General features: G+C 43.0%; 1 protein-coding gene across 5 annotated transcripts in view; it reads right to left on the bottom strand.

Annotated features, from left to right (window-relative positions):
- Nucleotides 1-13,536, bottom strand: part of kcnma1a (potassium large conductance calcium-activated channel, subfamily M, alpha member 1a) — a 743,259-nt gene that overhangs the window by 247,413 nt on the left and 482,310 nt on the right. For all 5 annotated transcript variants that reach the window (XM_069885464.1, XM_069885465.1, XM_069885462.1 and 2 more), the window contains exons 9-10: nucleotides 9,909-10,000; nucleotides 680-790 (exon numbers count right to left, since the gene is read on the bottom strand). In XM_069885464.1, coding sequence (XP_069741565.1) covers nucleotides 680-790; nucleotides 9,909-10,000 — 203 coding nt within the window. The remainder of the gene's footprint in view (nucleotides 1-679; nucleotides 791-9,908; nucleotides 10,001-13,536) is intronic.

Here is a 13,536-nt window from a genome sequence, read left to right as displayed (position 1 = left end):
TCCAAGTTTGGTGGTTTAATTGGTCACTGTAATGCCACATGCATGACGGTGAATGGTAGAATCTTTGACGGGAAGGCTGTTGATGGGACGGGACATGGGTTAGGACAGAATGAATATAAAACATGGGCGATCGATGATCAGCACAGACTCAAAGGACTGAAGTGCCTGCTTACCAGCTCTATGACTCCACAGCCACTCACCCATCAACCCAGGATGAAGGGACAATCTGATTTCTGAATGGTTGCCCAGTATTTGCAAACACTGGGCAAAAACAAACAATTGCCAAGCAGTGGGTTGTGAAGGAGAACTATGTTTGTGAGAGCAGCACAGAGATTACACATCGCACATGCCTTCAACCTCGCTCCCATCTCCAATTGACATGTGCAAACATTTTAAAGATATGTTCCCTCGTCTCGGAAAAGTCATGGAACACTTCAGTCATTTGCAACACAGGGACAAGAGCAGGTCATTTGGCCCAAGGGTGCTCCACCATTCACCAAAACCATGGGCAATTCTGGACCTGACTCCATCGCTGTGTTTTGTCCCCATATCCCTTTAATCCATTGATTAACAAGAATCATTCCACCTCAGAATCAGCGTTAACGATGGACCTTTGCGGTAGAACTTCAAGATTCTAGACTACCTTGGTATTCGGGTGTAAATCAGAACCATCACTTACTTGTGCAGAAAGACAATTTCTACATTCACATCATCCCTGTCCTTGTGCAAGAAGTCTTTTAGAAAGTTGGACACACTTTCCAGTGTGATGTGCCCACACACCACAATGTGCCTGTTGGAGTGAAAAGAACATAAGGTCAACACACTGGCAGCAAAGTTCTGATCTAAAGTCATCCCAATATTTGTGCCTTCTTATTTAAGCACCTCCTGTCAATGGAAGAAAAAAGTGTTGTGACAGCTAGTGATGGGTTTGTGTGTGAGAAGGATACACAGGAGGAAGGAGGTGAATACAAATTCAACCTCTTATTCAAATTCCAAGGTCCCTTGACTGGCCTGGAAGCTATCTGCTTCAACTGATGCGTGAAGTCAGCTATCACTTCACTTTTAAATTTAGACATACAGCACAGTAACAGGCCATTTCAGCCCACAGTCTGTGCTGCCCAATTTACATCCAATTAACTAACACCCCCAATACGTTTTAAATGGTGGGAGGAAACCAGAGCCCCGGGGAAAAACTCACGCAGACACGAGAAGAACATACGAACTTCTTACAGAGAGTGTGGGATTCAAACCCTGGTCCCAATCGCTAGTGCTGTAAGGGTGTTGTGCTAACCACTGGGCCAACCACACCACCCATGGACAAGACTACGTGGTCCGGGGAAGAGTTGGACGCAGATTTCTCAAATCCACTTCAAATGCACGTCTGCATGCTTGAGACGACTGGCAAAAGCAAACCTCTCCCTCCTACACCCTCCTGTTTGTTTTCCTGTCAGTTACTGAGACAGCTGATATGCCATCCTTGAAGTCCATTGGCCAGTTTGGAAACATGGCCACCTTAACATTTGTTACTGGGGTTCACTTCACAAGGGCAGAATCACTGTGGGAAGGATAAGGTGGCGACACAGTTCATCGAGAGCGGGATTTTCCCTTTCGACCCACCGAGCCTGTTCCAGCAGTAAATAAATGTGTTAGTGAGCAAGAATTATATTGGGTTATTGTCATGCACATTGTATAATACACAAGTGCACCAAAATTCTAACATTCTCAGCCAAACAGGTACTTTGTAAAAAAGAACCAACTGCAATAGTATCCGTTAAATTAAATCAACAATAAATGATAAATACAAAAGAAAAATAGGTAATAAATATAAATAAAAAAAAATGAGTTTAATGAATGAATGAGTGAAAAGAAGTGTCTATAATTGCATGTGTTTATCAGTAAGTGTGTACATGTATGTAGGTATCAGTGGGGTGAGCACTTGTGTGTCTGTATCAATTGCTGGGTTTACCTTGTAATTTGCCTGACCTAAATGGAAGTACTCTTGGTTCTGTGGGTCCCATCCTCTTATGGCTTTGATGATATGGTGGGAGGGCATGCTGTGATGAGGGTTATTTGGACAGCACAGCAGTACATCGATGGTGCGAGTGAGTGGGGGAATACTTGGTGATTGGAGGAAAACACAAAGCCATGCACTTCAGCCTGAGTTATCAAAACGCAGGCAATAATCTCAAAGGAGAGAGGTTGCAAATGACTAGCCTATAGGTGCTCTTTGCCTGAAATACAAAATGGTAAGATGCAAATGGAAAATTAGCAGGGAATGGAGAATACAAGGGGTATATTGGCCTTTAATCTAAGGGGCTTAAAATCGAGATTTATCATTTTGATTGTCCAGGCTGTTGACAAATATGCACCTGGGCACTGTGTACAGTTCTCGTATCTTTTTTTTAAGAAATAAAGTATTAGCATTGAAGGCAGTTCATAAGAGTTGCACCAGAATCTAGGATCAAGAGGGTTGTCCAATACCAGGAGACTAAACTGTGGACTTTAAAAAATTTAGACATACAGCACGGTAACAGGCCATTTCAGCCCATGAGCCTGTGCCACCCAATTACCTCCGATTAACCTGCACGCCTGGTATATTTTTGAGCAGTGGGAGGAAACCAGAGCCCCCAGGGAAAACCCATGCAGACACAGGGAGAATGTACCAACTTCTTACAGACAGCGAGGGATTCAAGCCCCAGTGCTAATTGCTGGCGTTGTAACAGCGTTGCGTGAACCTCAATGTTAACATTTCCATCCCCCAATTTAGAAGAAATCTTTGTGTTTTGAAGAACATGAGGTAATCTTCGGAACATTGTATATCAATCTCTTCTTGCCAAGAACAACCCTGGTGGACATTTTCTGAACTGCTTCCAATGAAAGTTTATCGTCTCTTATTTCTGCTGGTTGTCTGCCCAGTCCCAAAGTATGCATAGTTCAATGTAGCACCAGTTATCGGCCACAAGGTTCTCTTTCTCATTGAAAAACAGAGAAAAATGCCAGGGAGACATAAAATATAAGTTCCAAAGATGGCCAATTTGCATTCACAAACATTGAAGCACAGATTCCAAGAGGAATAGAATGAACCAACTGGACAGAGGGATGGCATGGATGGGCATGATGCAGGGGGGGCGGAGGAAGTCGGCACAAACAGGATAAAATTGGTGCTTCAACCAAAGCTACTAAGGAAGTTCTGATTCATTCTTGAGTGGCGATAAAACAGTAATTAAACAAATCCAAGCACTGCATTCAATGAATTCAAATATCTAGGGGGAAGTGGGCACTAGAAGTGAAAATGCATGGAGCCCAATAACATCCTTATAACTAATGGGCCTTTGACCAGTGTTAAATTGTGTGACAAGAAGAAGGAAGCACATTTGAAATTATCTTGTCATCGTGAAGGTGACTGATAATTCACAAAATATTACGGAGTTTTTACAAAGGGTCGAAAAGGCCTTACGTAAACATCTCCAATCACACACATCTTGAAGAGAAATAACAGGAGATATTTCCTCAAACATTTGACTGTTTTGGTGCAGTTTCCTTTCTTAATGCAGAAAGAAACACTCAGGTATAATACAAGGATTAACCTGTCAAAGACCAGTGTCCACATTTGCACTCACTTTTCACTGTTTTGATATCATTAGGTCTTTCAATAGCCAAATCCATTTCACATTGACCTTGTTGAAGCCTCAGTGATATTTGGAAGAATTAACTGGAGGTAAATTTTGGTGCCAGACTGCAATTCCCTGCCCATTATTCTTTTTTGAACTGGACTGAGATTGGGGAAGTGACACTGATGGACTTTGGTTCTGGACGTGCATTGGTTAATCACACTGGTACACCCATTTAATATTCCCCCATGATGCAAGGGCCCTCCAAATTTTTTCAAATTGTTCTGGTGTTGGGAAAGATCCCATTGGGAATAGAGTCACTTTGAAATGTTAATACAGACCAGATGAATTGGCCAGGAGAGATCGGTTTCGATTATCTTGTTGTCCGAGATGTGTTTTTGTACGTTTAATGCCTTCCTTGGCTCAGTAGAAGGCAGGACCCTGAGGGAATTGATTCAAGTAACATGCAGGACTTGACTCCCAGCATTTGGAAGATACCCACTAAATCACAGAGTTGTCACCAATGGTTCTCCCTCTAACTCCAGGGCCCCAGTTGTTGATAAAGACAATTCATGACTATTACCAGTGGCAACATGTAGGGATTTGTAAAGAAAAATAGGAGCAGCTTCTTCTGTGCCAGTAAGGATTCGGACAGATATATACCACGCACTGAGATGCATTGTAAGATACATTCAGACATCATTCACCAGGCACTGTACATATACCTACAACAAGCCTATCAAGTGTGAGAATTATAAATGGACTGTCAGATACCAGTGCACACTTTGAAATGTCCAGCATTGGTTGTGGATTGTCCAGCACAGAGCCATCTGGTCAAAGATTTTAGGGGAAGTGATTTGATCATGAGCTGTGGAAATAATCAGATGTAAAGCCTTCACCCCCTCAGTCTTGAAACTCCAGAGCCAAGCACTGTGGGAAAACAAGTACATCTCTCTCATGAGAGGAATGCAGGAAGTCAAATACAAGTAAACATTTATCTCAAATGTGTAATGACCAATCCACTTTCTCAGGCAGCAATTATTTCATCTGAAGTTTCATGGAATTTCATCAGAGGTGAACTTAGAGATTACAATACAGAAAAGTACAAATTCCATGTCTGAACCAAAGTCATTGCTAGAACATCAACACCACCAGTAAGGCTGGCATTTAGCATCCATCCTTACACAACCCTGCAACTGCAAGCCCCAACTCTGTTCAAGCTGACCGCAAGCAAGACAGGACAGCAAATGTCATTCAATTGGCTGTTTCACAGTCCCTGAGGCTTTTGATCAGACTTGCCTACAGTAGAAGTCCAAAAATCCAGATCCCAGAGAATCGGACTTTTCAAAAACTCTCGAACTTTGAGCATTTAGTGGACTTTTGTGTCCATAAGTGCCAGAGATATACAGTGGCATTTTTTATTTTTCTTTAATTTTGATAAATGAATTAGATTGTATATACTATTCTATAACAAATAAACTATTAAAATTTACCTGTTCCTCTCTTTATTCCTCCTTAAATTAATATTTTAAAAGTACTGCCCAAGAACCCAGAAAATCCAGACTGACCCAATCCTCGAGCATTCCAGATTTTCAGACTTCTTCTGAAATTACATTAATCCAAGCTGCCTGGGTCAGATGAGGGATCAAGTCTCCAGACCTATCGCCATGGTCCCCATGTCATCATTATTCCATTCATAACTATGTCATCAGGACTGCATTCCCAACGATGACATTGGGGCTCCATTCCCAACCATGTCATCGGGGCCCCATTCCCAACCATGTCATCGGGGCCCCATTCCCAACCATGTCATCGGGGCCCCATTCCCAACCATGTCATCAGGGCCCCATTCCCAACCATGTCATCAGGACCCCATTCCCAGCCATGTCATCGGGACCCCATTCCCAACCTTGTCATCGGGACTCCATTCCCAACAATGTCATCGGGGCTCCATTCCCAACCATGTCATGGGGACCCCATTCCCAATGATGTCCCAATAACCTATCAACTGAGTTACTGAGCCAAGACTATTAACCTGCAGATGAGAAATGACACAAAAGTCACTTCTGGGCAAAAGAGGCAGGATCTTTTGATGAAAATGTTCAAACAGTGAAAATTGAAGCTTTTGTATCTCAGCAACCCTGCACTCAATATGCTAGTGCTTCACCTTTGTTGCAATGTTAGGTGCAAAGGAAACAAGATGTGTCAAGTACTTTGTTACGTTTATCCTCCACCAGTGGCTTTCCACCAGGAATTTGGGAGAGGCTAGCTTGATATCCTTGACCATGCACCCATTATAATGATACCTCACCAAGAAATCATCTTGACATTGCATTTGCTTCAATTTCTGTTTCCTGTTGAATTATGTGAAGCCTCAAATCCTATGGAGATCAAGTGGACCCACTAAAAGTCCAGGAGAAGTACCAGTCTGATGCTATGAAGCTTTTTACTCTCACCTTCTGTTTGTAAAGCACAACAGCTCCTTATTGCTAAAGGAAATCAACAAGTCACACACACCACCCACATGGATGCTGCCCTAATCTATATTTAGCTGCATAAATGCTCCTCAGTTCTTCCTTGGTATTATCTGGAGTGAATCAAATTGGCTGAAGACTGGGTTCTGTGATGCTGGAATCTCAGAAGGAAGCAGAACCTGGCATTTCTGACAGCAGTTGCAATTGCATCGCTCTTGTCTTAACTCTCAGAAATCATTGGGAATATGTTCCCAATAATGTCACTGGGAATGTGGTCCCAATGACATGGTAGGGAATGGCATTATGATGACATGGGTGAGAATGGGGTCCAGATGACATGGTTGGGAATGGGGCCCCGATAACTTGGTTAGGAATGGGGCCCTGATGACTTGATTGGGAATGGGGTCCCGATGACTTGGTTGAGAATGGATCCCCGATGACTTGGTTGGGAATGGGTCCCCGATGACTTGGTTGGGAATGGGTCCCCGATGACTTGGTTGGGAATGGGTCCCCGATGACTTGGTTGGGAATGGGGCCCCGATGACATGGTTGGGAATGGGGTCTCAATGACATGGTTGGGAATTGGGCCCCGATGACTTGGTTGAGAATGGGGTCCCGATAATGTGGTTGGGAATGGGGTCCTGATGACATGGTTGGGAATGGGGTCCCGATGTCGTGGTTGAGAATGGAGCCCTGATGACTTGGTTGAGAATGGGGTCCTGATGACATGGTTGGGAATGGGGTCCCGATGATATGGTTGGGAATGGGGTCCCAATGACATCATTAGGAATGGCGTTGGTCTTGGACCTATCTCCTCCTGTTATCTGTTTAATTGCTTCTTTTTCTTTGAGGATATGATAATATTGCAGATCTTTGATCTGACCCATTGGCCATCTAAGGTATCCTTTAACAAAGGGTTTAAGGAGGTGGAAAAGGCATGATAGAACACACGATTCCAATCTCTCTTTTTCTACGATGAAAAATTTGATAAAGTGCATCTATCAGAAATCTGGTAAAGTCCACTTCTGTGTCATTTTGCAAACTCAGAAAATGTGACTTACCTCCATTAACCACTCTTGCAAACCTAACCCCATCTCCATATTCATAAACTCATGGCAAGGTTCCTCTAGGAGCATGGCATGGTGTGCTGGAGTGTCCCAAAGTGTTTGGAATAATGGAGTCTAGTTCGTAAACTCCCAAACTTTATCTAGATCCTTCCCTACCCTTCATTAGTCCCCAAGCCCCCTCCCTCTGCCATCATTCCAGCTGATTGCTAGTTCTAGTTCTTTACTCCTTATCCCACCCCCATTCTCTTGTCCCATCCCCCACCCTTCACATTACCAGAACAGGATGGCCAGTTAGGTCCTCACTTTCTCTCCCTCCTAAGTACAACTATGATGGTGAGACCCAGTCCCATGTACCTCTCATCCTCTAGATAACCTTAAGAGATCCACAAAGGGATAAACACATCCATCTGGCCATCTCTTGTGGTTTTAATGCAATGCCAGCTCATCTGCTGGTCCAGCACATTCTTTCAGGCAGACTCGCATTTCAAGACTCTGGTGGGTAGGGCAGCCAGTGCAGAATGAGTGCTGTGCTTGGAGTGGGCAGACGCTGATGTTCTCCAGAGTGCAAAGAGACATAAATGCAGGTATTGGTTAGCCACACAGAATAGGTATACATCACCCTGGCCACAGTGGGGCACGTGCGGCTGAAATCTAACAGTCCATTTAATTATTCTGCTCCAGCAAAGGCATGAATCAGGATTATACCACTGCACCTCCAATAAAACTCAACAGGCAGAATCAGATTACAAGTCACGGTGGACATCCTGACCAAGAGCATCATTGGAAAGAGGCAAAATTCATACACAAGCTGCTCTTACATCAAATAAGAAACAAGCACCACAGAACTTAAGCACGTCACATAGAAAGAACAAACACGGTCACAGTGATTCAACATGCAAATGCAACTGAGCAGCAAGTAAGGCAAGGGGCAGACAGATAAAGAGAAGCTCCCACATCAGCACCAGACCCAGCCATGCCTCTGCCTACTGCTCTAATCCTTGTCACGCTGGTGTGCACTTTCCATATAAAATGTAGCTGGCTTCCCATGCGGTATTGTTAAAAAACGCAGTGATTTCAGAAGTGGCAAAAGATGGTTAACCAAACCAAGAGTTTGCACACTTGGTCGGCTGCATTAGGAATATAATTACAGGGGTTTCTTTGTTCAATTTTGAATTTTTATTTGAAAAGGCAGCTCACAAAAAAAACAACCAACTTGCTGGTAGTTTGGACGGATTGGTACTGTGCAGACTGAATATTTATGTTATGTGTTAGCTTGATGCACTAGAATTAGAATGCTAGAAAATCGGTTGTTTATAAAATGTCACATTGCATCAACTTCCCCTTTACTTTAAAAAAATGTTGCAATTATATTAAAGACAGGAACTGGTGCCAACAAGCTCAACTGAGGCTAGAAGCCACATTGCCAGCTCTGGTAAAGACATTGTATGGTTAGAAATTACTACCACATGGGGCCTTATCTCTTGGGCATGGAGTCTGAACCTTCTGACACTTCATTCTCTCAACATGGGGCTCCAAATGAAAAGCAAAAGGCTGGCCAAATATAACATATCATCAATCTTTTTCCTTCTCATTGGGAAATGAGTCTGAAAACAAAGGATGTGGACTTTCACAAAGAATTTCCCAATGATACAAACACTGAGCCAAAGTGTAAGTGACTAAAGGTCTTAAAAACGTTATTCCAATCATAAATCAGGAATTGTTTGATGGAGTTTTATCTCCACCGGGCAGTTTGTGTACTGATGAAAGAGCCATGGTTTAGTTAGTGTGGGATTGGAAATATGAAGGAATCCACAAAGACAAGGTTCAGCAGAATCAACGAGGGATATCTACAAGTGCCTATGTCGGAGAGCAGGCAGTCGACAGACACTGCAAAGCAAGCCATCAGCATTTGGGGTCCAAGGCTGTGGGAGTCAAGGTCCTTTGGGGAAGGGAGGATCAGGGACAAGCAAAGGGGGCGTTGGGGACCAGTGCCAAGGTTTTAGACCACACAGTATCACCGGACCAAGCAGTGGTAACATACGAGACTCTGGCAGGTTCTCAAGTAACGAATTCCATGGAAGAGTCACGTGGTTTTCACTGTGACGTGAAATACTAGCTGGATGCAGGAAATTAACTTTCAGGCAAAGGAAGAGACCGACTACCAGGCCAGGAAAAATATGGCCAAAAAAAAGGGCTTGGAAATAAATCATTATGATTGAAGGAAGTATGAAAATTCATACACTTTACCGTGCAATGCATGGTATGGATGACAAATATAGGTGACATGATTTAACGTTTATTTCAGTAAATGCCAAAATCAAAGTAGCTGGTCACTTTTATTACCAGGTGTCAATTGAAGAATGCGGATTCCTGTTTGAGGTACTCATTGATCAATTTAAAAAAAGTTAACAAAGGTGATATGTGGCTCAGCATTACCCTGGCCTCTACTCCCAACACAATCCTAGGAGTGACATCTGACCCCACAGCAGTGAAAGGTCTCTATAGGTCAGAAGGTGGGGTGTGGAAGGGACAGGTGAGGGGGGGAGGGGTCACAAGCACACCTTTACCACTTGGACTTACTTTCTGCCTCGAGTCGCATTAAAAGCCCCTCCATATTTCTTCCGATTAAGGATGAGAGCAGCAATTTCTGGTACGTATCGAGCAAACATTGCCTACATGCGTGGACAGAAAAAGAGAATGGCATGCAGAGAGTGCTCCACTGCAATGGAGGCAGCAGAGCCTCATCAGATACTTACTTTCTTCCATTTACCGCACTATAGGTACCACCATATTTCTTGCGGTTCCCTATTAACTCTATGATTTCAGGGACGTAGCTTGCAAACATGGCCTAAGAAGAAGATAGGAGACAGAAGAATAGACTAAAAAGAGAGGCCAAAGAGTGAGAGGATATGCTAATGTTCTAAGGTTCAGAAGACGATCTTACAATCTGAGACTAGTCAGATCTGTAAGGGAAACATCAGCTCGACTGAAACTAGAACTCACAAAGCAAAAAGGGTTTAGCTTCTACAAAGGGGTGGTGCTCTTTTTCAAACCAAAGAGACCAGAAACAGTGAGAGGTTTTCACTGAATTTCAGAAACATTCTGACAATGGAGCAGTAACGGGCAACAACTAGACTACATCCTCTAAAAGAACAAACGAGGGCAAAGGTTCGAAAAGAGCTGGTACCAGTTCAGTTTGTGAGCTTTAGGATAGCTTACAATAAAAATTAATTGGACCCAAATTTCTGAGAGAAAAAAAAATGGAAAGGGAAGCAGTCAGGAGCTAATTGTGTAACAGCAAACCAACTCAACAAGTCTATTACAGAGTCCAAAACTGAAGGGGGGAGGGGGGAAATGCAAAAGGAGTTGAGAGAAATTTTCTATCTGCCATGTTTTGTGCAACAAACACATCTGTTGTTTCACATCCAAGAGCCTGGACTGGATGAGATTTCCCTTGGAACTAACCCACAATTGTGCAATAATGGATGCTCCCCAGTAAAGTGCACAAACTTCACCCAATTTGGAGGCGTGAGCACATTATGTCCTTAGGTTGGATTGAAAAGGTGGGGGGGGGGGGGGGGGGCACAAAATCTCAACAAACTGAGCTCCAAAGGGGTGCATTTGGTTCATTTTGGGAACCAGTTTCACCAGACATTATGTTTCCAAATGTATTTAGCATTAATGAAAGAACAAATTGTGCAAATCAAAAGACTTTCTCGATTTTGGGTGCAGGGGGATGCAGGGGATTGTTTGCAGTTGTACTGTCATTGTCTGGCAATCTATGATCTCCAATGGCAAGGCTGCTGCTGTGAAGTGCATTCGTACTCGGTTATCTTGCACCCTCAGGAGTTTAATACACTGCATAAGCTGATTTTCTGGGCTATTGGATGAAGCGCCTACTCATATGCAACACTTCTATTTCCCTTCCTTTTTTTTAAGCATGTTGCTCAATGGTATAATGCATTTTCCAATGAACCTGGGGAATTTAAAGGGAGTGGTAAGTATTCAAGTACTCTGGACCCCAAACTCACTCATGCTCCCAATCCCTCATGTTCTGAATCCTATCTTGGGCTCTAGCCTCACACCCCTGCTTCCAACCTGGACACTTATCTCACAGTCTAGATCCACAATGGAGTTGAATGCCAAACCATCGGCATTTCCAAACATTATTGGATTATTGGAGTAAAGTTTCTAATGATGAAGGATTGAATAGATGAATCCTTGTTTAGAAAGGCCCTGATGAGAGTGCACCTGGGATATTTTGTTTGGGTCTGGTCTGCCTTATTGAAAGAATAATTCCTGAGAAGGAGAGGTCAGATTAAGTATTAGTGGCCTAGCGATTTGAACAATCAAAGATGATCTCAGGGAAACCAAGCAAAGTTCTTACAGGCATTTCCCTTTGATGATTAAAACCAAGGGGCATTGATTGTCCCACTATATGCAATAGGTTTACTCAGAACTGTGTAAGAGGACATTTCTTCACCCAATGGTGAAGACCCAAAGGGTCTTTGGATTTCCTTAAAGCAATGGAACTCAATTTCTTAATGTGTTCATGTTGGATAATTTTTTTTGTGGAGGGGCAATTAAGGGATTAAAGGATGCAGAGTTAGTTAGTGCAGGTAAGTCATAATGAGGTTAAGGACTAGTGGTTGATCGTTTAAATAACAGAGTAGGATTAAGGTCAGAACAGCTTCAGCCTCTCTCGGCACTACTGGCTAGGTTAAGCAAGCCCTTACTGTGTCTACAGGTTGTATGGGTTGGTGTGAAGGAGGGTGTTTATAGCCAAGTTGCCTGAATGTTGCTTAGATTGGAAAATATTAATAGAGGTCTACAAGATTATGGGAGGTATAGATAGGGAGGACAGTCAGTGTATTTTTACAAGGGCAAGAGTGGCAAACACCAGATGTACAAAGTGAAGGGAGGGAAGATTAGGGGAGACATCAAGGGTGTTTTTCTTGACACAGAGAATTGTGGGTTCCTGGAATGCCTTGCCAGGGGTGGTGGTGGAGGCTGGAACAATAGGGGCAATTAAGAGAATCTTAGACAAGCACATGGACAAAAGAAAAATAGGTTATGAGTTAAGTAGGGGTTTTTTTTTTGGTAGGTATGTATGGGATGGTGCAACAGAGCCTGTCCTGTGCTGTAATGTACTATGTTCTATGTAAGTCTGCTTAAGTTCTCTCCTGACTTTAGGGTCATTCTGCGATGAAAGCTGGTTTGACCTTACCTACCCAAAGGAACTGAGGCCAATTAGAGTGCTGTTACTAAAGCCTGGTAAAGCGAGCTCAGAGACCAAACCTGAGACCTCACTGGTATGAATATGTCGATCAAGTGGAGGCTCCTTTTATGAGCTAAGACTTACAGGGCAGTGGGGGAGGGGGGGGAGGGGGGAGGAAGTGGGAGAGGCACTTTTATTCTAAGCATTTGTCAGGACGGAGTATGAAGAATAATTATGGATTTTACTTTATGAGCAGAGCCTCAAATGCCAAGACTAGGCACTGTTAATCATGATTTTAGTCCTCTTGTTTGACAGACAAGCAGAATTAACAAAGATGAGTCCAAGCCCAGGGGAAGGTTTTTTATCTGGCCACCGAGTCCTTTTAAGTAATAATATTTTTATTGCAAAGTCTATTTAAAAGTGGACGGACAGGACAAATAAGTGAGTTATTTCTTGGAGCTAAGTGACTAGATTGACTACGTCTTTGATATGAGCTGCTGTTATTAAACCAGCATGTTAAGACCAGCTGCATTCTGAATCATCACCCTAAATGGGTTTCTAAGGCTCAATTTTGCAGTTAAAAATGTGTTAAATCTACATGAGTGAGGCCCCTGGTTGAGTTTAAAGGTTTTGGCTTCCAAAACTTGAGAAATGACAGAAGGTGACAGCAGTGAATGAATTCTTCTCTCCACTGTGTCAAAATTTGTTCTGATTAATTGAATGTCTGTGGTTAAAAAGATTTCACAAAAGCACAAGCACCATTGGTTACTTCTGGGCTCACAGTATAGGAGCAGGAGTTGGACTGTTCATACCCTCTCCACCTGCTCCACCCATTCTGTAATTCGGTGACCATTCAACAGACTGTGCAGGCTCCCCTTTTACAAATCAATTTGATTTGCTCTCATCCAGGGCACAGGCTTTGTCGTGCACTCTTTCTAATCATGTGTTTGTTAGCATTTGAGAGGAACACGGAAGGGGAGGGTTCCTGAAACCGCACTAAAAATCTAAAACATCATTTCATCAAAAAGAACAAAACACTCAAAAAGGATTCGGGTCAAAGGCATTTATACAAATCTGCTACACAAAGCACAACAGGTTTACCAAAAACTGGGCTCAACAGCTAAAGTGTCCTAATATTAACCACCCCAATTTTGGAAAACTGAAAA

This window comes from Narcine bancroftii, chromosome 6 (assembly GCF_036971445.1).
Source record: "Narcine bancroftii isolate sNarBan1 chromosome 6, sNarBan1.hap1, whole genome shotgun sequence".
NCBI classification, from domain to species: domain Eukaryota; kingdom Metazoa; phylum Chordata; class Chondrichthyes; order Torpediniformes; family Narcinidae; genus Narcine; species Narcine bancroftii.
This window is presented reverse-complemented; position numbering and strand designations above follow the sequence as displayed.